This window comes from Osmerus eperlanus, chromosome 15, assembly GCF_963692335.1.
Source record: "Osmerus eperlanus chromosome 15, fOsmEpe2.1, whole genome shotgun sequence".
NCBI lineage: Eukaryota > Metazoa > Chordata > Actinopteri > Osmeriformes > Osmeridae > Osmerus > Osmerus eperlanus.
In genome coordinates this window covers 14,550,116-14,574,937 of record NC_085032.1, presented here as the reverse complement: position 1 = coordinate 14,574,937, position 24,822 = coordinate 14,550,116, and the positions used below count along the sequence as shown (strand labels likewise).

General features: G+C 48.6%; 3 protein-coding genes across 7 annotated transcripts; 1 reads left to right on the top strand and 2 right to left on the bottom strand.

Moving 5' to 3' along the window:
* Positions 1-1,813: 1,813 nt before the first annotated feature.
* qtrt2 (queuine tRNA-ribosyltransferase accessory subunit 2) lies at positions 1,814-10,150 on the bottom strand. Of its 4 annotated transcripts, none has more exons than XM_062480204.1 (9): positions 10,089-10,150; positions 9,441-9,646; positions 9,294-9,349; positions 7,955-8,031; positions 7,635-7,844; positions 7,359-7,558; positions 5,962-6,131; positions 2,646-2,760; positions 1,814-2,509 (listed from the first exon to the last, which is right to left on the bottom strand). In XM_062480204.1, exons 2-9 carry the CDS (start codon positions 9,638-9,640, stop codon positions 2,206-2,208), a joined length of 1,332 nt encoding a protein of 443 aa, XP_062336188.1. In that variant the 5' UTR covers positions 9,641-9,646; positions 10,089-10,150; the 3' UTR covers positions 1,814-2,205. The 4 variants fall into 4 exon arrangements, with proteins under 4 accessions (XP_062336188.1, XP_062336189.1, XP_062336186.1 ...); XM_062480205.1 differs by lacking the exon at positions 10,089-10,150 and adding an exon at positions 10,039-10,085; XM_062480202.1 differs by lacking the exon at positions 10,089-10,150 and adding an exon at positions 9,844-10,075.
* A 304-nt stretch (positions 10,151-10,454) lies between these two features.
* Positions 10,455-20,053, top strand: ccdc191 (coiled-coil domain containing 191). 2 transcript variants are annotated; one of them, XM_062479274.1, is made up of 17 exons: positions 10,455-10,870; positions 11,601-11,639; positions 11,782-11,917; positions 12,029-12,175; positions 12,355-12,533; positions 12,732-12,955; positions 13,191-13,344; positions 13,557-13,747; positions 13,993-14,239; positions 15,037-15,416; positions 16,110-16,201; positions 16,666-16,748; positions 17,049-17,150; positions 17,358-17,501; positions 18,114-18,266; positions 18,406-18,560; positions 19,049-20,053. In XM_062479274.1, exons 1-17 carry the CDS (start codon positions 10,793-10,795, stop codon positions 19,212-19,214), a joined length of 2,670 nt encoding a protein of 889 aa, XP_062335258.1. In that variant the 5' UTR covers positions 10,455-10,792; the 3' UTR covers positions 19,215-20,053. The 2 variants fall into 2 exon arrangements, with proteins under 2 accessions (XP_062335258.1, XP_062335257.1); XM_062479273.1 differs by having other exon boundaries at positions 16,083-16,201.
* A 224-nt stretch (positions 20,054-20,277) lies between these two features.
* zdhhc23b (zinc finger DHHC-type palmitoyltransferase 23b) lies at positions 20,278-24,775 on the bottom strand. Its single transcript, XM_062479277.1, has 5 exons — positions 24,544-24,775; positions 23,258-23,462; positions 22,173-22,868; positions 21,685-21,852; positions 20,278-21,133 (listed from the first exon to the last, which is right to left on the bottom strand). The coding sequence occupies exons 2-5, from the start codon at positions 23,401-23,403 to the stop codon at positions 20,866-20,868; spliced, it is 1,278 nt and encodes a 425-aa protein (XP_062335261.1). The 5' UTR covers positions 23,404-23,462; positions 24,544-24,775; the 3' UTR covers positions 20,278-20,865.
* Positions 24,776-24,822: the final 47 nt, after the last annotated feature.

Below are 24,822 nucleotides of genomic sequence, written 5' to 3'. Positions count from 1 at the left end.
TAACGATCGCTGGAGCCGCTCTGTCAATGTAATTGGTTCAAACGAGCTGTGTGGCCCACCTGCTGCGTTCGTGCCACTTTTAAATGCAAATAGTCCCCAGTCTCTCACACTTCCGTAGCAGACCTGTGACACACACAAACACACACTGGTTTCTTATTTACCGTGGTCTCCTCTCGGGACACACGAAAATACACCAGCCGCTGTATTGCTGAATCTCATCCTGACAGACATACACATCACACATTGTACGTGTGGCTCAATAAAAACTCAAGCACAAACCCACTCAGGAAAATTCTCATGCGAATTCTCGCAAGCGTAGCACATTTTCTCCTCCCACCCATACAGTTATAGTCATAGTCACAATTACAGCCTCAATCTTTCAATAATATAGTCCCCTTCGCCCTCTTCCTGCCGCGGAGACGCCGCGGTCTGCCACATCCGTGTCGGTCCTCGACAGAGCTAACGATGGAGATGACAACCGGAACCTCTAGTTAACCTCAAAAAATCCCATGGGTTCCACTATCCTGACATAAACCATCGCATATGTATGCATTCGCATAACATACCTGCATTTGGAATGCACAAGATCGTTTTTTTCATTCCAGAGAGACATTCCCAACGGGCTTACAAGTGTATGGGTTAACTGAATGCATAATAGCAATAGATAAAGCCCTCAGGTAAAATGCACATACTTTTCCAATTTATTAGACATGGCAAATCTATCATCAAATACCTGAGTGCGAAAATATTAGATATAAAAAGAAAGAACATCCTTGTTTTAGATCAATCTAAACTGATTATTAATAAAGCACATAGATGGTTTCAAAAGAAAACACTGGTCCAATACCTGAGGTATTCAACTTTTACATCTTAAAAATGAAGTGGATATGAGGCCAAACAAAACAATAATGTCATGAGGAACATATAGTGTTGACAACATATCGATGGAGGATGCGAGACAGAGACTTCCTGCTGTATGTTCATTGGTTAATCAGCACGACCTGCTCTCCCAGCGCTCCTGCTCCTGGACCAGTTATGTTAAGGAGGCTGGAGGACATTACTCATCCACTGGACTGGAATGGGACCATGTCAGGTGGGACGCCAGGGTGACGCCATGGTCGATACTCTGCTGTCCCCTATACCGTTACTCTCTCTCTCCTTATGAAACCTACCCCCTCTTTCCCCTCCTCTCCTTTCCCCTCCTCTCCTTTCCCCTCCTCTCCTTTCCTCTCCCTTCCTCTCCTTTCCCCTCCTTTCCCCTCCCTTCCTCTCCCTTCCTCTCCTTTCCCCTCCTCTCCTTTCCCCTCTCCTTTCCCCTCCTCTCCTTTCCCCTCCTCTCCCCTCCTCTCCTTTCCCCTCCTCTCCTTTCCCCTCTCCTTTCCCCTCCTCTCCTTTCCCCTCCTCTCCTTTCCCCTCCTCTCCTTTCCCCTCCTCTCCTTTCCCCTCCCTTCCTCTCCTTTCCCCTCCCCTCCCTTCCTCTCCCTTCCTCTCCTTTCCCCTCCTCTCCTTTCCCCTCCTTTCCCCTCCCTTCCTCTCCCTTCCTCTCCTTTCCCCTCCTCTCCTTTCCCCTCTCCTTTCCCCTCCTCTCCTTTCCCCTCCTCTCCTTTCCCCTCCTCTCCTTTCCCCTCTCCTTTCCCCTCTCCTTTCCTCTCCTCTCCTTTCCCCCCTCTCCTTTCCCCTCCTCTCCTTTCCCCTCCTCTCCTTTCCCCTCCTCTCCTGTCTCTCCTCTTCCCCCTCTCCTGTCTCTCCTCTCCCTCTCCTGTCTCTCCTCTCCCTCTCCCATCTCTCCTCTCCTGTCTCTCCTCTTCCCCTCCTCTCCCTCTCCTGTCTCTCCTCCATGTCCTGTCTTGGCTCTCCTCTCCCTCTTCTGTTTCCCACCTGTCCTCTTCAGTTCAAGGGGAGGGAAATACTCAGGAAGTGGTTCTGACAAGGGCGAAAACGACAGTGTCATCGCCGCCCTTCCTCCTCCTTCATCTCCTCTTCCCCTTTAAGAGCCGAGCCTAAACTCTGACCCTGAAACCTTTTCCGCTCCTTCAAGTGATAATGCTCCTGGTCTGACCGAGCAGGTGGAACCAATTAGAGTGAAGCCCTGACAATACAGTCAGCAGACTGGTGATCCCTGCAAGGAACCAGCCCTCTTCACATCAACCCCCACCCACCCCCTCCCGCTCCTCCCTGTTCTCCACCCTCACCAACTCAGCTCCGCTAGTCCTCATCCTTTACCACATCCCTGCTCCTCTCCCCGCTCCTCCCCCCGCTCCTCTCCCCGCTCCTCTCCCCGCTCCTCCCCCGCAGTACTCTTCTCTTGAGGGCATCCAACTGGCCGCTGGCTAGCGCCCCCCTCAGGGCGGAGAAGAAAGAGCAGTAGTGGGCCGTGTTGTGGAGCATGAGCAGGACTCCGGCGAGAAGCTCATTGGTCACCAGGAGGTGATGCAGGTACGCCCTCTGGTGGTTCCGGCAGCAGTAGCAGCCACACCCCTCCACCAGGGGCCCGAAGTCCTCCCTAAACCTGCAGGTCACAGGGCCAAAGGTCATGGGTCAGAAACGTGCACTGGTCAAGCTCTACCTCCGAGAGCAGACGATCTGAAGAACAAGGTCGACCAGATAACCTGGAGTGAATCCTCAGGGGAGAGAGAGAAACCAACCTCTTGTCTTTCAGGTTGATCTCAAACCGAGTCATCTGGGTCTGGTCCTCTCCAACACAGTCTCCTGGTCTCTCCACGGTCTCTCCTGCTGAGATCCCCTCATCCTGCTGCAGCACTGCCAAAACACACGCCAATCACAATGCTGTCCAACTCCACAGGAACGTGGGCCAATCCAATCTCTTCCTACAGGCCCCCTGCCGTCCCTCAAACAAACCTCTCCTCTCGTATCCCAAATCCATACAACCAAAACCAATTGCACTCCATTATGTCCTAATTTCACGCTGCTATCCCTTCTAAAAAAAGGCAGTATTTACTTGATTCCACCATCTCTCTCTCACACACATGCACGCACGCACGCACACATCAACAAACAAACCAAAAAAAAAAATCCCCACCATCCATGCACAAACAGTATAAGCTTCCAGTCCGCCCAGCTTCATTAAAGAGTTATCAGGCACTTCCATCCAGAGAGAAGCTACGGTCACCAGAAGGGCAAGATGAGCGATACAGGCAGGGAGAGAGAGAGGGAGACGTATCGAGGGAGAGAGGGGAGGGAAGGACAGGCAGGGAGAGAGAGAGAGAGGGAGACGTATCGAGGGAGAGAGGGGAGGGAAGGGGGGGGGGCTGGGAGAGGGAAAACAAACAAATGGGAGAGAAAATGGAAGAGGAGTTGAACTACAAAGGCAAGAGTTGAAAGAGACATGAAGAAAGAGGGAGGGGGGATGGGTCTGTTGACCAAACAAGGTAGTGCGGCGAGAGAAACAGTGAGATGGGAGGACGAAAAGAAACAAAAAAGGAAATGAGAGCAGGAGAAGAAAGGCGAGCCAAGAGAAAGGACAGATGTGAGATAAAGTGAGCTTTTGTGGGAATGAGAGACAGAGATTTAGATGAGGGGGAGACTAGCCCTCTCAGGGTAGACAGGAGGAGGGGGCGGGCAGGGAGAGGAGGTGGAGGGAGAGGAGGTGGAGGGAGAGGAGGTGCAGTGAGAGGAGGTGGAGGGAGAGGAGGTGGAGGGAGAGGAGGTGCAGGGAGAGGAGGTGCAGGGAGAGGAGGTGGAGGGAGAGGAGGTGGAGGGAGAGGAGGTGGAGGGAGAGGAGGTGCAGGGAGAGGAGGTGCAGGGAGAGGAGGTGGAGGGAGAGGAGGTGGAGGGAGAGGAGGTGCAGGGAGAGGAGGTGGAGGGAGAGGAGGTGCAGGGAGAGGAGGTGGAGGGAGAGGAGGTGGAGGGAGAGGAGGTGCAGGGAGAGGAGGTGGAGGGAGAGGAGGTGGAGGGAGAGGAGGTGGAGGGAGAGGAGGTGGAGGGAGAGGAGGTGCAGGGAGAGGAGGTGGAGGGAGAGGAGGTGGAGGGAGAGGAGGTGGAGGGAGAGGAGGTGCAGGGAGAGGAGGTGGAGGGAGAGGAGGTGGAGGGAGAGGAGGTGCAGGGAGAGGAGGTGGAGGGAGAGGAGGTGGAGGGAGAGGAGGTGGCCTCCAGTATGAGCCGTCGGGCCAGAGCAGAGGCAGATTGGGGTGACACTCTGACACCACGTCCCCACAGACCACTCTAATTGGCTGAGGAGGGATTTGGAGTCTTTTTTGGGCTCGGTTTGCCGACACCGGCCCTGCACTCACCTCTAGCGAACTCCATTACATTCCTTGTGAAGAATCGATTAGTTCTGTCTGACACTAAACCCCTATTTGATATGGAGCTTTGCATTTCTGGCACATTAGTCTGGCACATGTTTGCCTCCTAGCTGTGTCTAGCAGATCTCTTAAAGAGATCTGAATCCATAGAGGAGGGATATCTCACACAAGGAAAAGGCTTCATATAGACCCACTGGGGTGAAAATCCCCCTCCAGAATTTCTAACAGAATAAATATCTTGCTCATGTTCATCAGCATCTTGACCATTGGTTGTCTGCAACATAAGCACAACAAATGCTTGTCTTTGATCAGGCCCCTATCTAGGGGCGTTGTTAGACATAAAACTCTACTGGGGCACAAGGCCCCTATTCATATCACTGTTTTTCTTCCAAGCGTGCTGCGCACAATGCACTTGGCAGCTTTGGCAGGGACATCATAGTTAATGCCAGCGCTCACATTTTTTTCGCATTCATTTGAGCGCAAATACTGTTTTCTTTTTAGCTTTATGTAATATGTTTTTTATGTTTTAGTCAAAATAAGATGATTGGTAGGCCTATCATTTAGAAACTTTCTTTAGTTTTGTAATGTTTTCTTAGCCTACCTCAATTCTGACTTGTGTGCCGAGTCCGACACCTGGACTTCTGTGTGCGTGCTGCAGTGGCTATTTGGCAAGCTCAGAAGCGTACTGATATGGAATTCTGCGTGCATCGGTTTGTGTTTTCGGTTAAGCTGCTTTGATTTTACAAGCGTTGATTGGGATACTGTGTTTATTTTTTCCGGGATTATCAATGTAAATGAATGCACTGACTAATAAAGTAAATTGTTAAAACTTAAACTTTAGATTTTACTGGGGCACAGCAGATTTTTACTGGGGCACGTGCCCCAGTAAAAAGGGTCTAACGGCCCCCCTGCCCCTATCTCACGCACCATCATGCTGTGGTAACATAACAAGGATTATCTCCAGAAACATAAATTCTGTCAGTACAATGAAACTCATCCCTGTAGCTGTCAATCCTCATGTTTAGGTTCATGACTCTTGCAATATTTACTCTCATCTAGATTCTGGTCCTTGTGATGTTTAGGAGTATGAGAGGTGTGGATGGGTGATGGATGTACACAAAGCCCCTGTCCCCTCATAAGAACGAGCACAGCTGTTCACATATTGCTTTTCAACAATAAAATCCTTTCAGCTATCTGATCTTAGTGGCAAACCATACCTATAGTACATCTTCATGAAAACAGAACACTTCCGATTTTTCCTTTCCAATTTTACCCTCAAATCAGACATGTAGCTCTGAGATGATCTCATCCCGTGTCTGTATAGTGTGTTTGTCTGTTAAGAAAGGTTAGGATTGTGCGGAGTAGGACCCCCTGGCCCAGCTGCCGAGGGCAGGGTTTCCCACAGCACTTTGCAGTTAAGGCGGCCTAAGTTAAGGCCTAAGCAACACACGCCTGCCGCCTTAAGTACGTTATAAAAAATAAAAAAAATAAATGAGCGATATCCGCCGTGTCACTGTCCTGTTTTCTCCCTTTCATTCCAAACCGTGACCAACGGTAGTCTCCCTCCTCTGCAGAACGCATAAAAATGCTTTAAAAAAAAAAAACTAACCTTAACTAACACATTTTATGCTGGAAATCCTGTGAGGTTTAGGAAACACAGGCAGAAAGGGGGCCAACAAGTGACAGTACTGCAGCACACCTGAGGGGGGCGCTGTACCTGCTCTCTCAGGGTCGGGGCTGATGTCGAAGTCGAAGCAGAGGGCGCAGCCTCTCTCCGTCACCTGGAAGGGGAAGAAGCTCTCAAACAGGTCCACGCCGGCCTCCACGCACGCCAGAACCTCGTCAGGGCGCCCCACGCCTTGCAGTAGCCTGACACATGCACACACACACACACACGGAAACAAAGTAAATGAGCATGTAAAGAAAACATTCCAGACAAACCTACGCTACAAACACATACACACATGCACAAGATACTGGGACACAAATAAGCAGATTACAGCCCTTTCCTGCAGTTGCTGATGATTCATGTTTGTGTGGAGTGGTTCTCCCTGGCTCTCTGCCTCCAGGAGCCAGACCCAGACTCAATTCCCCATTCTCTAATGACTCCACGCAGCCCAGAGGTGGATCACATGCCAGCAGACTGACCCAGAGGGTGGTGCAGCCACTGACCCGGCACAGTCCACATGGAGCTCCTGGTCAGAACCAAACCCAATTAGACCCACAGAGGTGCTTCTGGGCCGCTGAATATACAGTCCCGATCCACTTTCCATATCAGCGCCACCAGCTCCTCCAGGGCCAGCGGGCTGGGGAGGACACTTCCCCACAGATGGGGCCCTGAAGTGAGTGACAAGATGACTAGACTGAGAGCGTAGAGAGAAGTTTGCTCAGTCTCTCTCAAATGCAGGCCCGTATTCCCAGTGTGGCGTGAAAGCAGGCTGGTTGCTATGGCTCCCAGGGGAGAAGGAGGGGGTTGCCATGGTTTCAAGAGAGCATACTAAGTGGAGAGTGATTGGGAGAATAGAAGAAGTGAGGAACGGAGGGATGAAGGCAGGAGGAGGAGGTTGATGGGGGGGGGGTATCAGTCTAAAGCTGGGTCTCCAGCCATGAGGAGAAAAAGAATCTCACTGAGGGTTTAAGAGTTGGGCTGGAGGGGAGAATAATGATTTTGTTCCCGGGATGGAGGGAGGGAGGGAGGGTCAGCGGTATGTCTGTATTTCATCAAGCAATCACTGGTCGAAGAAGCAATTAGGATGTGAGGACAGACACCTGCAGAACAGCAGTAGTGATTGTAGTGAGATGTCAACAGACTTTGATTTAGGTAAACAAGCATGGCGCAGGATTCAATAATGAATGACAGACCGCCTGGAAATTGAGGTCAGACTTTACTTTTAGCACCAATCATTTTGAAAGATGTTGCTAGCATCTTTTCTTTACGTGAACTGACCTACTTATTATTTTACCATTTTCAAAGAATGTCTCATTCAAAGGCATTTTGCCGCAACACCTGGAAAAAACGTTAACCTACGTGGTTAAGGGTTAGGTATAGGTATTAGGCACAGCACATTCAAAGGTGTATGGAACTGTGACACACACCTTGGCTTGTCTTCAGGCAGCTCCTTGATCACCGCGGTGATGAGCTGGGTCCTGAGGTTCTGTTCCATAGAGCCAGTGTGCAGCCCGTCCATACAGAACCCCCCCACGGGCCTCTTGGCCGTCTCTCTGGCTGAGCGCACCCTCTCCTCCAGGGCATCTCCGCCCTCCACCACCCCAAACACCTCCACGCCCTGCAGCTCCTGCAGACACGAGGGGCACAGGTGAGTGGAAGGCGTGCGTGCGTGCGTGCGTACGAGTTTGCCAAAAAAAAAAAACCTGTGTTTTGTGGTGCAGGAGGAGACACTCATCCAGGTGGGCCAGGGTGCGGTCTACCGACTTGCGGACCCGCTTGCGGGAGGTGTCACTGGGCCAGGTCTCTCCGTCCGCCATGCTCTGGTACCAATCCGGCTGGACGGCCTTCTGGAGCGCCATGAACTTGGCCACCGTTAACTCGATACGCCCACCACTGCCCCACACTGACACAGTCTGCACCCAACACACACAAACAGCATTGTCACATATCACAGTCAGTGAAGCCAGCCCCACCTGGTCCATAGAGAGACATGCGTTCTCTGGGTTGGGATTTGAAGCGTGACCTTGTTGGTGATGTGACCTAGAGGGCTCGGAGTGGCAGGGTCATGAAGAGAGCAGTACAAAACTGTGTCATGAAGACCTGCAGAGAAAACATTTACATTTAGTCATTTAGCAGACACTCTTATCCAGAGCGACTTACAGTAAGTACAGGGACATTCTCCCGAGGCAAGTAGGGTGAAGTGCCTTGCCCAAGGACACAACGTAATTTTGCACGGCCAGGGAATCGAACCGGCAACCTTCTGATAATAGCACGATTCCCTAACCGCTCAGCCATCTGACCCTACTGAAAACAACGACATACAGCAACACTGTATACAGCACAGGACACGGCACTGCAGCAAACTAGCACAGAAGAAGACACCAGCACCACATTGTTTATTATGTTCATTACAGTGTGAAGCTGAGACAGGACAGACAGAAGGTGTGGTCTTATCAGTGAGCCTAGCCGAAGGAGAGGATCAAAGGGGGGGTGGGGGGGGGACTACCAACCAAACAACAACAACATGCACTGGTGGCACACTCACTTTTAATTAACCCATCATAGAGCTCACTGGCCCCTCAAGACACAATGTAATAGTTCTTAGAAAAGTGCTTTCATTATCCTTCCAATTTCAGCTTGCCAAGGGCAAGCCTGATGTTATAGCCAACAACACAGAACAGATATGTTTTTCTACGAAATGTTACCAACATTTCATACACACTTAACACTATTAAGCATAGTTTAAAAGGACTATAGTCTATTTTGTGTTTCAGTACTATACTTCAGGTCATGAATAATAACATTTCTATTGAAATCTTCTATGTAACAGTGTTAGATGCTGTGGAAATGGAAGGAAAGAGGTGTTCAACATCATAGATATATATAAACACTAGATGTCTCGTCCGCGTTGCCGGAGAACGGAGTCGAACGTCCGCACACGGCGGCCATCTTGCTACAGTCAACTGGTTCACCCATAACATTGTGTTGATGCTACATGTACTTTTTAAATGATCATAACTTGCTCAATTTTCAACCGATTTTGAAACGGTTTGGTTTGTTATCAACGTCAGAGATGTCGGTATGCCACTGCTTACTTATGAATAATTATGTTATAAAAAAAAAAAAGAATAGAAGTATGCAGTGGCATAACGACATCTCTGACGTTGATAACAAACCAAACCGTTTAAAAATCGGTTGAAAATTGAGCAAGTTATGGTCATTTAAAAAGTACATGTAGATTCAACACAATGTTATGGGTGAGCGAGTTGACTGTAGCAAGATGGCCGCCATGTGCGGACGTTCTAGACTCCGCCGTAAGACATCTAGTGTTTATATATATATCTGTGTTCAACATCGCCTACCTGCAAACTTCCTGAATCCCTGCTTAAACTCCTCCAACACTTCCTGGTGTTCCGCTCTGGAGTACAAAATAAAATTTAAATGTAAGAGAGAGTAGGCACTGAGGTGACTCAGGTGAATCTGCGTGTGCGAGTGTGTCGGTGTCTCACAGGGTGGATAAGGTGACCTGGGTGAGTGGGGGTAGACTGCCGAGGGTCTGCAGTGTGTCCTGGGTTAGATGAGGTACTGTGCCACAGCGTGTGTACAGCATACAACCAGGGACCTCCAGTGACTGCTGTCCCGTCCTGCCCAGCCCCGTCAGAACCCCCAGCCGACATCCCTGTACCACACGGGACAGCTCCAACTTCATACTGCCCTGGAGATCAAACAGCTGGATTACATCATATTCTCTAACGGTCCTTTGGGATGATGCAAACAGAGGAAAGGACTAGACGTTCATTTTATTGCATTTCTAGTTCACCTACTATTTCTAAGGAAAAGGCTGACTAGAGCTGGACTATGATGAATCAGTGTTGGTTATTGACATTGTTAAACCCATAAGGAATCACATACCCGAGCATCTCTCTGTCTAACTGTGATGAGTGATTCACAGTAGCTAAATAAGCTAACGATAAATAGCGAGGTGAGAAGTCTTGCTGTCTGGCTAGCTCAGCTGTCAATGCGGCACTTGAATACATAGCAATCCAACGAAGCCGAACCTTTCATTAACTACTTCACGATACTAGCAAGTAAGATAAAGTAACCTACTGCTCACGCAAAATATTTATTCCACACCCTTTCTGCTTAAAGTCGCTCACCAGTAAGCAGCTATATCAGCATGTGAGAGGAAGTCGCGGAAATATTACGTCACTAGCTAAACTGTAAGGAATTGGGTTTCACAACAAAATGCTTATATCATAAATAAAGAAATGACTGATGTTAACATGTCTTTATTAGTACGCAGAGAGTGGGTAAAAGATTGTGCAACAGTAAACGAAACATAAGTTAATTAGCGAAAATTTCAAGGCGTCAAGCCTTGGGACAAGAGCTTCCAAGTAACCATAGCTACCAAAGAGACGTTTCTCATACACATGGGAAATGTAGTCGTGTAAGGTCGGGCAGAAGGTCAAGGAGGATGACTTATTCACTACAATATCCAGGAGAACATATTTTGTCACCTGTGGTATACAAACAGCAGCACCGTGCAAAAGTTTGGTGCGAGAAGCTACAAATATATAGTTTTACAACTTTCTCGAGAATTACTATTTTTGTTGTTTTTGTGCAACTGATTCTTCTTCACAAGGGATAAGCTATGTACAGTAGCTCTAACGTTTTTCATAGTGAGATTACTTCTCAACTGAAATGAGCACATTTAGTATTTGTCTCATCATCCCTTCTGAGTTAGCTACTACTACCAGCTAAGCTAGCAACCGTAGCCCGCATATGATATAGCCATAGGAAACAAATTGATCGCTGAATCTAAGTGAGAGTTGGACTTGCAAGGTAGTTGCTACCTAATGAAATGGCATACCCAAGACATAATCCTGATATTTTTCGCTGGAAGAGATTCACAAAAAGTAATATACCAGCTTCAGGAAAGGTAAATCTCATAGCTATTTCTTTTTGTTTATTTAACTTACACTTAAATCTAAACATGATTCAAAGGATTTTTGAAGTAGTAACTTTTTATTACATAAACACCTGCGTAATGTTTGAAGTTAAGCGCACTTCATACTTTTTACTGATAATGTTTTTTTAGGGTGACAAGACGTACTCTTTTACCCAGACATGTCCTCTTTTCGAGGCTATATGTGCACTGTGTTAGTTTGTGTGTCCACTGTCTATCTTCATTTTTCAGACATTTCCTTTCTGGATGAAATCCCCCTGTATAGATAAACCCTAATAAAACTGCCCTCTTGGCTGAATGATAAAGTGAATGGATTTACTTTCTCACTCTAGCGATATGCTTATAAATGCCTTACAAACTAATATAATGGCCTCAGCCATCTGTAGCGCTAGACAGGGCTATTCGAATCTCTGTAAGTCAGGCAAATTTTGATGGCTTGGAAATGATTCATAAATAATATGCTGACTTTAAGAACTGGCCAAGCTTTCTGCAGGAAAGGCTAATCTGCAGACATCTGGCCGGGTGCCGTTTGTAGTATAACAGCAACCTACTGACCTCTGACTTTCTGCAAACCTATAACCATTGGTTTGATATGATGATAAAAACAGAGGTTACAAAATACAAACCACAGATAATTTTTATACACTATCTTTGCTACTAATTTTTTGTCAATACCTTTTCACAGTTGACTTATTCTACACAGGTGCAGTTGAGTATTGGTGATATAGACCATTGGATGAAGGTAAGAACTTATATTTTGACCTTTTGTTTTGGATTTTTGTATGCATGCGCGTGCATGTGCGAGAGTGACAGATATACCCTAACATAAGGATGATTTGTAGGCATTCGTAAACATCTAGTTCTGAAAATCTTTTTGTCATTAGAGAGTGGAAATGGCCTCGGAGTTTGCTGTGTCAGAGGTTTTCTCCCTCAAGAAAGCGCCCTCAGGAATAAGCAGCCAGGCAACGGCACTAGCCAGCACAGACCAGCTGCAGGACCACGATGAAGCGTACACCGAAGGTAGGTCACAACACAGGAAGTCTCCACACAAAGCAGTGGACAGAAAGAAAGAACTGTTCAGCAGTTAATAGGTAAGAGGTAATTCACCTCTGTGAATATTGCCTCGTGTAGCCCAGGCTCTGCTGAGTGACTGGATGAACAAGAAGTTGTGTCTGGAGATGGAAGGGGAGGATGACCATGTCGGTCCTGGTGAGAGGAGCAGTCCTCCAGCTGTGCTCCCTGCTCAACCTGCTCATCTGGACTACAGCAATTTCGACGGTATAATGACCTGCACAGTTGGATGAGTCAGGCTGGCTGAAAAAACGTGATTCGATTACTAATAGGACGATTTAAAGAGCAAATTATGTCAACTCCAGTGATTTTGCATCACTAACCTAGAGTTCTCTCTGTTTCTCACCCCCCCTCACTAATTAACTTACACTTGTACACATGCACAGATTTATACTCCCACCTGGTTGAGGAGGAGGACAGCTGTGCAGTCAACAACTTCCTTCAGGACCTCATGGAGCGGGAAGTGTTGGATTCTGGGACAGTGGAGGACCTGTCGCTGGACTCTGAGCGAGAGAAGAAGAGGGTCAGAGACCCCTCCATCACCATGGAGGCTCGACACAGGCAGGTGCGTGTCCAGGATGACATGACGCGACGCAGGCTTAGGTTTTAACATCTCCGGATCCTTGAGGCGGTTTACATGCTATGAGGGCCAAACTGAATTCGAAGCGATTGGTGCTGATTAAAGCAATTACACCAGTTGTATTCTTCCTGATCCATTTCCAGACTTAATGACATGCTGTGGTTCCTCAACACGCTGTTGCAGGTGCGTGAGAACCGCGCTCAGCGAGATGCGCTGAGGGAGAGGCAGAGGAGAGACAAGGAGATGAGGAGGGAGGCCAGAGAGGAGGCTCAGAGGAGGGAGAAGGAGGAGGAGCGCAGGAGGAGGCAGGAGGCCCGGCGGCAGGAGGAGATGGTGGAGCAGGAGATGGTGCGACTACGTCGGCAGATGGAGGAGAGAAGGAGCCTGGAACAGCTGGTCAGACAGAGGTACTGTTGTCACAGCAGCCAGGGGCTTGCCACATGCTCCACTTCTGAACAGACTGAGAAGAGGGACCAATCATTTTTCATTTTCAAATTTGAATATTTTTTTCTGAATTTAATGCATTGAAATCTGTCCAATACAGGGCACAGTAATCAGTCTTCCTGGTCTTTTAGAAGGCAATTGTGAATTTCTAACCCGTGAAGGTTATGCAGGTATGACTGTGCTAGGTATGTCCCACAGGGACAGGGCGAGACTGGACAGAAGGAGGGCAGACCAGACGCCCCTGGTGCCACAGTCCGGGTCTGGTCTCCCTGCAGCCCCGCAGCAACAGGACAGAGAGAGACTGCATGGACAACAACAGGCAGAGGCCAGGGTCCAGATACTAAACCTGAAGGTTTGTGTGTGAACGTGTGTGTGTGTGTGTACGTGTGTGCGTACATGGGTCAGCGGCACATGTTTGTGTATACATGTGTGATGGAAAATGCGATAGTGTGTTTGAGAGATTTTAAATAGCCTCATAACGTGTGTACTATGTCACGTGTGTACTATGTCACGTGTGTGCTGTGTCACGTGTGTACTATGTCACGTGTGTACTATGTGGCCTAGTGTTTGCAGATGCACTTCTCTGCGTGGTACTCTGTACTTCTGGAAAGGAGGGTCTGCATGGGGAAGGCTGCGGCGCTCTGTGATTGGAGGAGACAGCTCAGGACATGGCGCGCCTGGCGGGCGCTGGTGTGGGCGGGGCGGGAACAGCGGGAGGCGGAGAAAACTCAGGAGGAGCTCCGAACTGAAAACAGGTAAGGAGAACATGGAGCCTCTCAGGAACACCATGGAGACGCAATCATATCCAGCATATATAAACTCAACTCATTAAAACCAGTTTTTGTCAGGACTTGGTTATTCTTCCCAAGGATTGCTCGATATTCTACCCAAAGGCCTACCCAAAGGCTTCACTTAGCAGCAAGATCAGGAGTCTCTGCTAGTTAGGTTCGAGTGATCACTCAAAGTAACAGCAGAATTATTGATACTGCAACCCCACTAGAAACTGCCAGATGGCGAGGGAAAGCGATCGCAGGCGGTTGCTCCGACGATGCCTGGATGATTGGCGGCTGTGGTGCCGTGCGGAAGGGGAACGCCGAGAGCTCCTAGCCCAGCAGGAGGAGACTCGACACAAGATGGCCGCCCTGATATGCGCCACGGCAACGGGGAAACTCTCCATGGTTCCTGCAGCCAGTGAGCCAATCACAGTCAGGCCTGAGCCATCTGTGCAATCAGAGCCCTCCCAAGAGGTGAGTGACACTTCATGTTATCTGCCCTGCTTCTGAAACACAAAAAGGATAGTTCTGTTACCTTTACTTATGCAGGATATCCCATTTTGTATCCTCTTGAAAGGAAGCCTTCTGTACAGAAATAAAAACCTACATAAACAATGATGCACTTGACTACACTTGCGCACAAACCCACTCGATTATATCTGCTGGATATTAACCTCATCCGTAGCACAAAACCTAAAGGTTGCACCACTCCCAGTCCATGAATGAAACATTATTTGTACTGTCATTATGTACTGGTAAAAAATAAATCAATATGCTTTTGTTTTCATTTGGTGTTCATACATAGTCTGGTGGTGTCTGAACTGAATAAACAAGCGTTGGATCACCCAGTTCCTTGGCTTGCATGAGGGCCCTCATACTCTCCTCCAAGTTGATCACCCGCACAGGGAAACTTTCCCTGATGAAATATTCAGAACCTTGCAAGTCTTGCTTTCTCACCAGAGGGAGAGGGAGAGAGAGAGGGAGAGAGAGAGAAAAAGTTAGAAACAGAGAAGAGTAGTTGTGGGGGGTATACCTTCGGTGTACAAAAAACGTACAGAAACGCAGACAGAGAAATGGTAGCGGTGATTGAGTTGGAGACACTAGTTTGGAGACACTACTATACATAAGTGAGGTCAGTAAGGATGGACAGACTAGTAGGTGCTGTGTGATGAAACAGGCTCCTGGGCAGCACTTCATTAGACCTGCACTGGGCGCCAGCCTGGGGGCCTGTTATATCTCAACCCCCGCTCACCTCATACCTGTATTCATAGAAAGGTCAACAGGGGTCACCGACCGTAGCCCCCGCCCGCTCTCCTGGTTGTCACGGCGATGTCCCCCCCCCCACCCTGGCCTGGCAGGTGACGCGTCGCCACGCGGAGCTGACCCCCGGGGAGCTCCGCCGTACGCAGCAGAGGGGGAAGGAGGGCGCGGCCGGCGCCCCCCGGAGTCGGAGCACGGAACTGCGAGGCGGCAGGTTCCACCATCGCCACGCCAACCAGCAGCACACCATCCAGGAGCAGAGGAGGCTGCTGCGGGAGCAAGGGGAGCAGATCGCCAGACTGCAGGAGGAGAAGAGCATGCTGGGACTGAAGCGGGAGGTCCAGACAGCCGCGCAGGCGCTCCCTGCGCTCTCTGACCCCGAGGAGCCGAGGTAAAAACCCTGGCGGCTCGTGTGTGTGTGAGCCTGGTTCTGTGCTCTCGGGCCCTGACTGTTGGCTGCCTCCCAATTCAAGAGGCCGCTAGGTGGATCCTGAGATTTAATTGGTCCTTATTGTATTTCACTAGCTACAGTATATCGGGATTCATGGCGAAGACTTCCAGCCTGTGGATGTTCTGACTGTGTCCTCCTTCAGGGGCCTGAGTGAGGAGCGATCCCAAACAGACCTTCCCTTGCGTGACTGGACTTGGATTAGCTTACTCTGGTTTTAAATTATTCTTTTGAAGACACAAAAGTATATCAGTGTGAGAGATGTAATTATAAATGAACATCACGGCGAAGGTTGACTGTAATCAAACGTCGGCCTCTAACAATAAAGCATTGCGTCCTAATAAGAATGCAGCTCACTGCCTCCTAATTCTAGATTTACTGGGGTGATAACGGTACACTGTACCATGCATTTAAATAAACCCCTAAAACATGCCCACTGAACGCTTCACTAATTAAAAGTGATGCATTGATTTGGAATGAGGGCTCCGGGCGTGTCCTCCGCTGGAGACGAGTTTCAGACTGGCTGCCTGTGGGGGTGGACAGGGAACGTTGTAGAGAAGGTGAATCTATAGAGGGTGAATATTTCATGATTTGTGTTCCCCGATTCAGGGTAAATCCTGTTTCTCTCTGTTCCGGAGCTTGCGGCATCTCGAGGGACCACGCCGGCCTCTGTTTGCCCCGCAAGAAACCACCTGTCCGTCATCCTGGCCCGCGTCTGGCCGTCATGGGTCAGCCGTTACATTTCCCTCTTCCTGATTGGAACAACACACACACACGCTACACACACATGCATGCTAGGCGTTCCGATAGGCTGGTCACAAAACGTCCAGTCAGGGTTTAAAAAAAAAAATAATTATAATGGGAGTTAAAGTAAATAAAAGCAAGTACATAAAAAAGTAAATACTAATTTCATGGTCGTGAGTCTGATGTATAGCTGCAGCCTTCGCAGTGCAATAAAACAAGATTTAAAGTTTTACTCTCTGTTGAACTCCATTCGGCTTAAATTACAACTATGTGGGAGGAATAGGAAGAGACAGACACGCTCTCTTTCTCTCTCTCTCTCTCTTACACACACACACACAGACACACACACATAGTATTCTCTCTTCTTTCTAAAGCCTCAGAAGAACACACACACACCATAATGTATTCACCCAGATCTCTGTCTTCATCACCCCCTCTCTCCACACAGCGATGGAAGAGCGGGCTCGTCTGCGCGCCGAACGCAGGAGGGAGGTGGAGGAGAGGAAAAGAAAAAGGGAGGAAGAGAGACTGGTGAGAGGTGGAGGAGTCAGATGAGAGGCAGGCCAGTGGGGTGGTGCAAAACAGAAGTGCTCAGTGGGTCAACAGGAAAGCGTCCAGGTCTCATGAGGATACGTTGGGAGGTTGTGTATCTGGAGGTTGTGTATCTGGAGGTTGTGTATCTGGAGGTTGTGAGGGTGACAATTAACTGTTGCCTGGAGTGTATTTTAATACAGTCCTCGGGGGGGAGGTGTTTGAAGACACAGCTGTTCACCAAAGCCAGTCTGGGCACGTGTTATTCAGCAGTGTGAAAGGATGAAATGTCCCGTCCAGGCCCAGATGAAGGCAGCACAGGACGAGAGACAGAAGGAGGAGGAGGAGGAGAAAGGCCGTGCGGTGGAGAGGAGGAGGGAGGAGAGGAGGCGGGAGAGAGAGGTGAAGAACCTTTCTAGATTTCATTAGAGCACACAGCCACAGCCTCGACAGTCAGACACATGAATCAGAATCCATGAAGCCGTTGTCTTCTGTGAGTGTGACTCAAGGATGTACATCCCTGTGACAACTGTCAGTACTTGCAAAGTGAGAAAGTATGTGTACCTTTGGCTTGCGTGCATGTGTGTGTGCGTGTGTGCGTGTCGACAGAGGGAACAGGAGAAACAGAGGCGTTTGGAGTTGGAACACCAACTTCAGGTAGATGCCCAGCAGCACTACCGCAGAACCCTGTTACTACGGCGAGGCCTGGCGCCATGGAAACGCCTCGTCAGCCTCGGCCGAGACAAAGCACAGGTAATCAGACACACACACTGTAAAGGGGACTGAAGAGCAAAACAAAAACAATGTTACATTCACTCTACAGACAAAAACACATAACGACGCAAACACCTGGGATCAGACACTCGCTGCTCTGATGATGTTGACAGAGAGGACGCTTCAACACCTGTCTGAGAACTGGAGGAATGGGGAAATGGACAGAAGGATAGAGTATGAAAGGGGAGTGTGTGGGTGTGTGTGGGAGGGGGGGCTGCGTGGGTAAAAGGAGCTGGGGGAGAGAAATGATTGAGCAGATTAATTGAGGCCAAGGATTTCAAGATGGTGTAACTTTTCAGCAATATTTCCCAGCTCAGCTCTGCAACCTTGAGAATTCATTGCTTGTTAAATATCAATTTTTATATCATCAACTCCATTGTTAGTTTGTTTTTGTTGTAATTTGTATGGTTACTGGATGGTAAAAAAAAATCTTGGAACAAAATCTGCACCCATTTTGGACAAAGAAAAATGATTTTGGCTCCACAGCCTTTTGTGCTATCCCATAATTGTCTTTACCTGGCATCAGAGTGCAGGTCTAGACATGATCAAAATGTACATGAACCTTCAGTATTCTCTTTCAATCCTTTCCAGCTGGCAGGGAGCCATCACGGGCACGCTCTCTTGAGACAGTGCATCCTGTCCTGGCAGCAGGTCGCAGGCGAGGCCCAGGCTCAGAAACGGGCCTCTGCTGACCAACTGCATCAGCACATTATGCTACGCAGGAGCCTGTGCAGCTGGAAGAGGGTACGCACCACACACACACTTGTCTGTTTAACACACACAGACCTGTCTGTTTAACACACAAGCACACACCTACTGTCTATTTAACACATAAAACACAGACCCTGTGTGTTTGTTTGTTTGTGTGTGTGTGTGTGCGCAGCTAAAGGACCAGCGTGGGATCCTGGCGGGTCGGGCGGAACGTTTCCACCACACACACACTCTGAGGAAGGTTCTGACACTGCTGCTGGATCATGTGACCCGGGAGAGGATGAGGGACTGGGACCAGCAGCAGCAGGCTGACCAGCACAGTGACAGGTCTGTAGTCCTGTCTGTAGTCTTGGTCTGTAGTCCTGTCTGTAATCTTGTTCTGTAGTCATGTTTGTAGTCCTGTCTAGTCCTGGTCTGTAGTCTTTGTCTGTTGTTCTGTCTGTTGTCCTATCTGTAGTTTTGGTCTGTAGTCCTGGTTTGATATCCTGTTGTCCTGGTCTGTGGCACCTTGTAGAGTTTCCTTCAGCTCTCCACACTAGCCTGACAGGAAGGTTCCTGGTGAAGGCCATCTGCTGCTAGACCTGATCAAACTAGAGGCCATTCCTGCTTGTGATCAATGGAGGCAGAATTCTTTGCCGATTGGTCGCCCTAAGCTTCCCACCACACACCATTTCATCAGATCATTATATAAGTATTTACTGTATAAACACGTTCTGCCTCAAAAGTTAGATTTCTTTGACATTCCCCTGAATGTTTGATTTCCAATATGTTGCCTTATTAATGTGCCACTGTGTGTGTGTGTGTGTGTGTGTCAGACGATCGCTGCGGAGCTGCTTCCAGGCCTGGCGGAGGTTTCCACGGCAGCAGCGTGAGGAGCGAGAGAAGGAGTTCCGCCGGCAGAAGCTGAGATGCCGGGTGGCCGAGGTCCTCCCTGACTTCCACTGCTCCCCTCTGCAGAGCCTCTGGGAGCCCCCCACCTGACAGGACCCACAACCACGTACACACACTCACACACACTCACACACTCACACACTCTCACACACTCACACACTGTCACTCACTCACACACTCTCACTCACTCACACTCTCACACACTGTCACTCACTCACACACTCACACACACTCACACACTCACACACTCTCACACTCACACACTGTCACTCACTCACACACTCACACACTCACACACTGTCACACACTCTCACACTCACACACTCACACACACTCACACACTCACACACTCACACACTCACACACTGTCACTCACTCACACACTCACACACTCACACACTGTCACTCAGTCACACTCTCACTCACTCACACTCTCACACTCTCACACACTCACACACTCTCACTCACACACTCACACACTCACACACTGTCACTCACACACTGTCACTCACTCACACTCTCACTCACACACTCACACACTGTCACTCACTCACACACTCTCACTCACTCACACACTGTCACTCACTCACACACTCTCACTCACTCACACACTGTCACTCACTCACACACACTCACTCACTCACACACTCTCACTCACTCACACACACTCACTCACACTCTCACTCACACTCTCACTCTCTCACTCACTCACACACACTCACTCACACTCTCACTCACACTCTCACTCACTCACTCACACACTCTCACTCACTCACACACACTCACTCACACTCTCACTCACTCACACACTCTCACACTCAGCCTGCTGCTGTAATGAGCAGGGCACAGACCAACCCCTGCTTTTAAATTTTTCCATCACTTTAAATAAAGTATAAAGTTATAAAGTGTAGCATTGTAAAGCAGTCTTGCATTTCATTGTCCAATCTACTTTTCAAACCATTACATGTATTTGCGTTTTGTCATTGTTTTTCGGAACAGTTTAATTCTAATTCAGTTTGAAAACCCTGAGAGCCTAAAACATAATTACACTTTGTTTGTTTAGCCTTTTGTTCTCTCCTTCATGTTTAATGCAACCACACACTTTCAAAACACAAATCACCCAGAACAAACCGCTTCTACAGAGGTCAATCAATGTGATTCTGTTTGTGACGAAAACACACAACCTGTTTATTTCTGATGAGAACGCAAACTTCACATGGAAATACTCAGCTACGCCTTCATGCAGGAGCATTAATCAGTCTTCCAAAGAGCCCTGGGGCTCCATTTTTGGTCACAAACCTAACAAGGCACCCAGAACTCAGGGAGAAAGAATGTGGCCATGAATGATGAGGAGCTGGTGTGTGGAAGATGGAGAGATCGATGGAGAGATAGGTGAACGGTGCGGGGAGAGGAGAGGAAAAGGTCAGTAGGACAGACAAAGATGGAGGCTGGAGATTGCAGGTGTCAGTCATTCCTGTAACCGGTGGCAGATCATTATGGTCTGTTGTCATGTGGTTCAAGGTCACGGACAGACGTGTTGGCTATTCTTCACAAGACAGTGTTGGCCTGGCCTTAGCCTATAGTGTCTCGTGTGGTGTAGCTGTACGGGCGGTCTGGCCAAGCTGGAGGAGAGTGGACTGTCATCCCTGCTATGCTGCCATGCTGCCACCCTGTGGTGATAATCAGAACTGCAGCAACAGCTCAAAAAAAGGTCCGTCCTTTCATTTCCGGTCACACTTCTCTAGACCAAGTCAGTATGGCTGGTGGAGGGCGGGAGGTGGTTCATGGTTAGAAACTCCACCCAGTTGCTGCGGAAACCACGGGAGTAGACCCCGGTGTCAACGATGAGGCCCCAGAGATGCCTGCGAGCCGTGTTGTCCCTCAGGGCCATGCGGGCCTCCCGTTCTGTCACGTTGGAGCTGACGTTCAGCAGCTGGAGGACCAGCAGGTGCAGCATCCCTCCTGTCACCATGCTACTGTACCAGGCACAGGTGAAGCACAGCGCAGAGCTGCAAACAGGACACACACACACACCACACACACACACACCACACACACACACATACATTCATCATCATCCTACACACATCTGTTTTCCTCATCTATTTCTTCATTTCCTCATAGAATAGGACGTGGGTGAATATTTTAAATCAGTCCACATGTTAATGTAATTCTGTATGTTGCTTGCTTGGAGAGAAGGTTCCAGAATAATAGAGTAACTAGAACATACATCACAAGAGGACAAGGCTGATTGAGTCAACAGTATGATAAATAAGCTCTGTTGACAGGTCGTAATCATAATCACTTGAAGACTAAATTTCAATCTCAATCAGCTCACACTGACTACTACGATAATCTAGAGCCATCTAAAAATATCCATGCTTTAAATGACGCTGAAGCAATTACAAGGATCAGTTACATATTACGTGTTCTCTGGAGATTCTTAAGAGGCAATCTGGCAGTGTGCCATTGGGTATTTTACTCACTATTGATCTCCAGTAAACTGGCCTATTTTCATCTGGGTAGGGATATGTGTGTGTGTGTGTGTAACTGGATGTACCTGTATTGGTTGTAGACCCCAGGGCAGTAGAGCAAGGCGGTCAGGACGTTCTGTCGCGGACACACGCTTTGCAGTACCAGGCTGACCCCGTACAGAGAGGTCAACAGGAAGAGGAGGAGCGTCAGCAGGAAGCTGTGATGATTGGCCTGTCCCACACAGTTGTTTATCCTGCCATCAGCATTGACGGACATGACACACACACGTATAGACAAGACAGAACACTGTACTGAGACCCTAGGTTACACACACACCGCACAGCGCTTTGAACAATTGTAGTGATTCATGCAACGGTTACTTTCAGTCTATTTTTAACATACAGTTACTAATAGTTTAGACACAGTTAGAAATTGTTTGATCCTAGAGTCATACAGGCCAGACCGGAGCAGTCGACATGACATTAACTTCACACAGTAAAGCCTGCAGCTATACCGCTGCCTGTAAACAGCAGTAAGGAAGTGAAGGAGGTAGACGGTCCAAGTCTGACCCACCAGACACAGTGGTGGTCCATCCTCAAGACGCAGAGCCCACAGATCCTGCAGTGGCCCGCCCTGGGAGGGCGGAGCAGCCTGCAGACGGAGCACCAGCCCCCCTGCCCCCCCGGCCCCCCCTCCCTCTGCTTCATCTCCTCCTCGGGCAGCTCGGACGACCCCGCCCGATGGGCTATCACGACCTCATGAGCTCCGTTGAGGGCCGGATCTCTGTCCGGCGGAGGGCTGTGATAGGTCACCGTGCTGTGTGCGTGGGCGGGGCTGGGCCGTACGTAGCCTGGCTGTCTCTTGGTGTGGTGCAGGGCCACCAGCGTGAGGGCCACCCCCAGAGTCACCACCCCCAGCTGGAACGGCCCCGTGTCCCCGCGCCAGTACACCTCCGTGAGGAACAGGAAGTACATGTAGGCCAGGGAGAACAGCGCCAGGCTTAGGAAGAAGAGGGTGCGGCCCTTCTTGCGGTGGGTGATGTAGTAGTACCACAACACCAGTACCGGCAGGGCAGTCAGTACTATCACCCCCAGCAACGGGTGAAGGGCTGCCAGGTGCAGGAAGACAGGAAGTAACACGAGAGGCGGGACCACAGACAGGTCCGCCCGCCTGGCTCCGCCCCACAGCCAGGGAACACGGACACGGTCGGAGACGGTGTTGATCAGACGGGACATGGAGTCCGGCTTCTGAGGCTCCTTCTTTAACCATCTGAAGGAAGATAAAGAAAGAAGATAAAGAAAGAATTCCGAATCATTAGGAACACTGAAGCTGAACCCAAAAGCACATTTTTTCCCAAGCCCATCGGAGAAAGCAATAGAAAATCAAGAGTATGTTTACAAAAGTTGGAAAAGTTGATAGGACTCTGGAGACAGTTCCATCATTTTACTGGGCTATTCATATTTTGTCATTTGGGAGGCATATATTGCAAAGGATAAGTTGGAGCCTTGAAGGTTACTCAGAGCGCAACCTATCACAGCGCAACCTATCACAGAGCAATCAATCACCGTGATACGGAGTACATGTGCTATCCATCACAGCGGCGCCCATTGCCAGGTCGACCAAACATGATAAACGGGTGAATCTAAAGTGTCCCTCACCTGTCACAGGCCTCATCCAGGTCGTCACACTCACAACAGCAGGCTGCCACGTGGCTCTGCCTCCCATGTCTGTCCACATACTCACAGCAGCACAGAGACTCCTCCTCCTCCAGCACCTTATTGGTCGATTTGGCTCGTTTCTTCATGACGGACAGCCCGTCAGCCAGTTAATGATGTCACAGCCGTACTGAAGATGTTCAGTCTCCTGGGAATTAACAGAGGGCTTCGTTACCATTAGTGTGTGTGTGTGTTGAGAAAAAGAGAGATAAAAACAGAATGAGAGAAAGAAGGTGTATGGAGTCCATTCTCTTATGATGAATTCACTCCACTTAATGACCAGTGCAGGCAATAACGACATTGGAAACAGAGTTTCTATTTGCAGCGCCAAATCAGATGCCAGCTCTTGATTATTCCAGGTAGCTTTCAGATGTAAATGTCACATTACTCAGAAAAATGTCAGGAATATTTTGCTTAAGCATTCAGTAGTGACGCAACCGGTCATTTTCTAGTGTACCCCCATTCCCCTGTATGCTCTCATTCATAAGTAAGGTTAATGTGTCCCCAGTGATTCACCAACCAATGACTCATTTTAGTGATCACCATCTCTAGGTCCCTGGCTTGTAGAAAAACAGATGGGAGAGGAAAGGGAGACAAATAAAAACAGGTTTTAAAAAGTGTAGGAGAGGTTATAGTCACAGAAAGAAACATAATATTCTTTGAATATGTATTAGGATATTTCCAAAACATTCAAATACATATTAAAAGTAAACCCTAACAGCTAAATAACATTTTCTCAAGTTGGCCTACTTCCAAGCGATAGGAAATTCAGTAGGGTACCCTATGGGCATGCAGTATTGTTCACAAAATATATTCCTTAAATTACTCAACTGTGACTTGTACAGTTAATGGAACTACATAACATGTCATCTTGTTAAGTTGATATTGCTGCACAATTTTGCTTGAGGCTATGTAAAGCCTTCCTGGATGTAACTTGAGACAATGCTACACTGTTCTGAAAGTTAAGTAGCCTGTTGCTTGAAGAAGAAGCAGGATATTTCCGTTTATCTTACTACATTTAACCTCGTCCTCTAGTCTACTCTAGACCATCAAACATCGGCATATACTACAACATTTAAGATGCACTGTTCCAGTTCAAAAGGCGGAACAACATTTCAACTGTATGCGATTTTCTACTTCCTTGAAAAACAAAAACAGACTGAAACCAACCCTCGCCGCTAACGTCCAACCGCAAAACGAATGAAAGTAGACAATATAAAATGTACTACCTGCAGAACAGACTAGTTATATGTTGATACTGTTGAAAATCCATTGATTTCGATTGACGCAGTTTTCGGCGGATTCCGTCCACCCGGTGAGCTCGAGCTGTCTGGGCTGTCGCTGCCTGGACGCATTCGCTGGACGGTGACTCTTCCACACGTCACTGATGTGGAAGTTACTAGAACACCTCCTCTACCCTGTCTGCTATATTGCATAATAATATATATACACATTAGGCTATATGCGACTACGTAACCTCCTGACAACGTCGAGAAAGAGCAAACCAG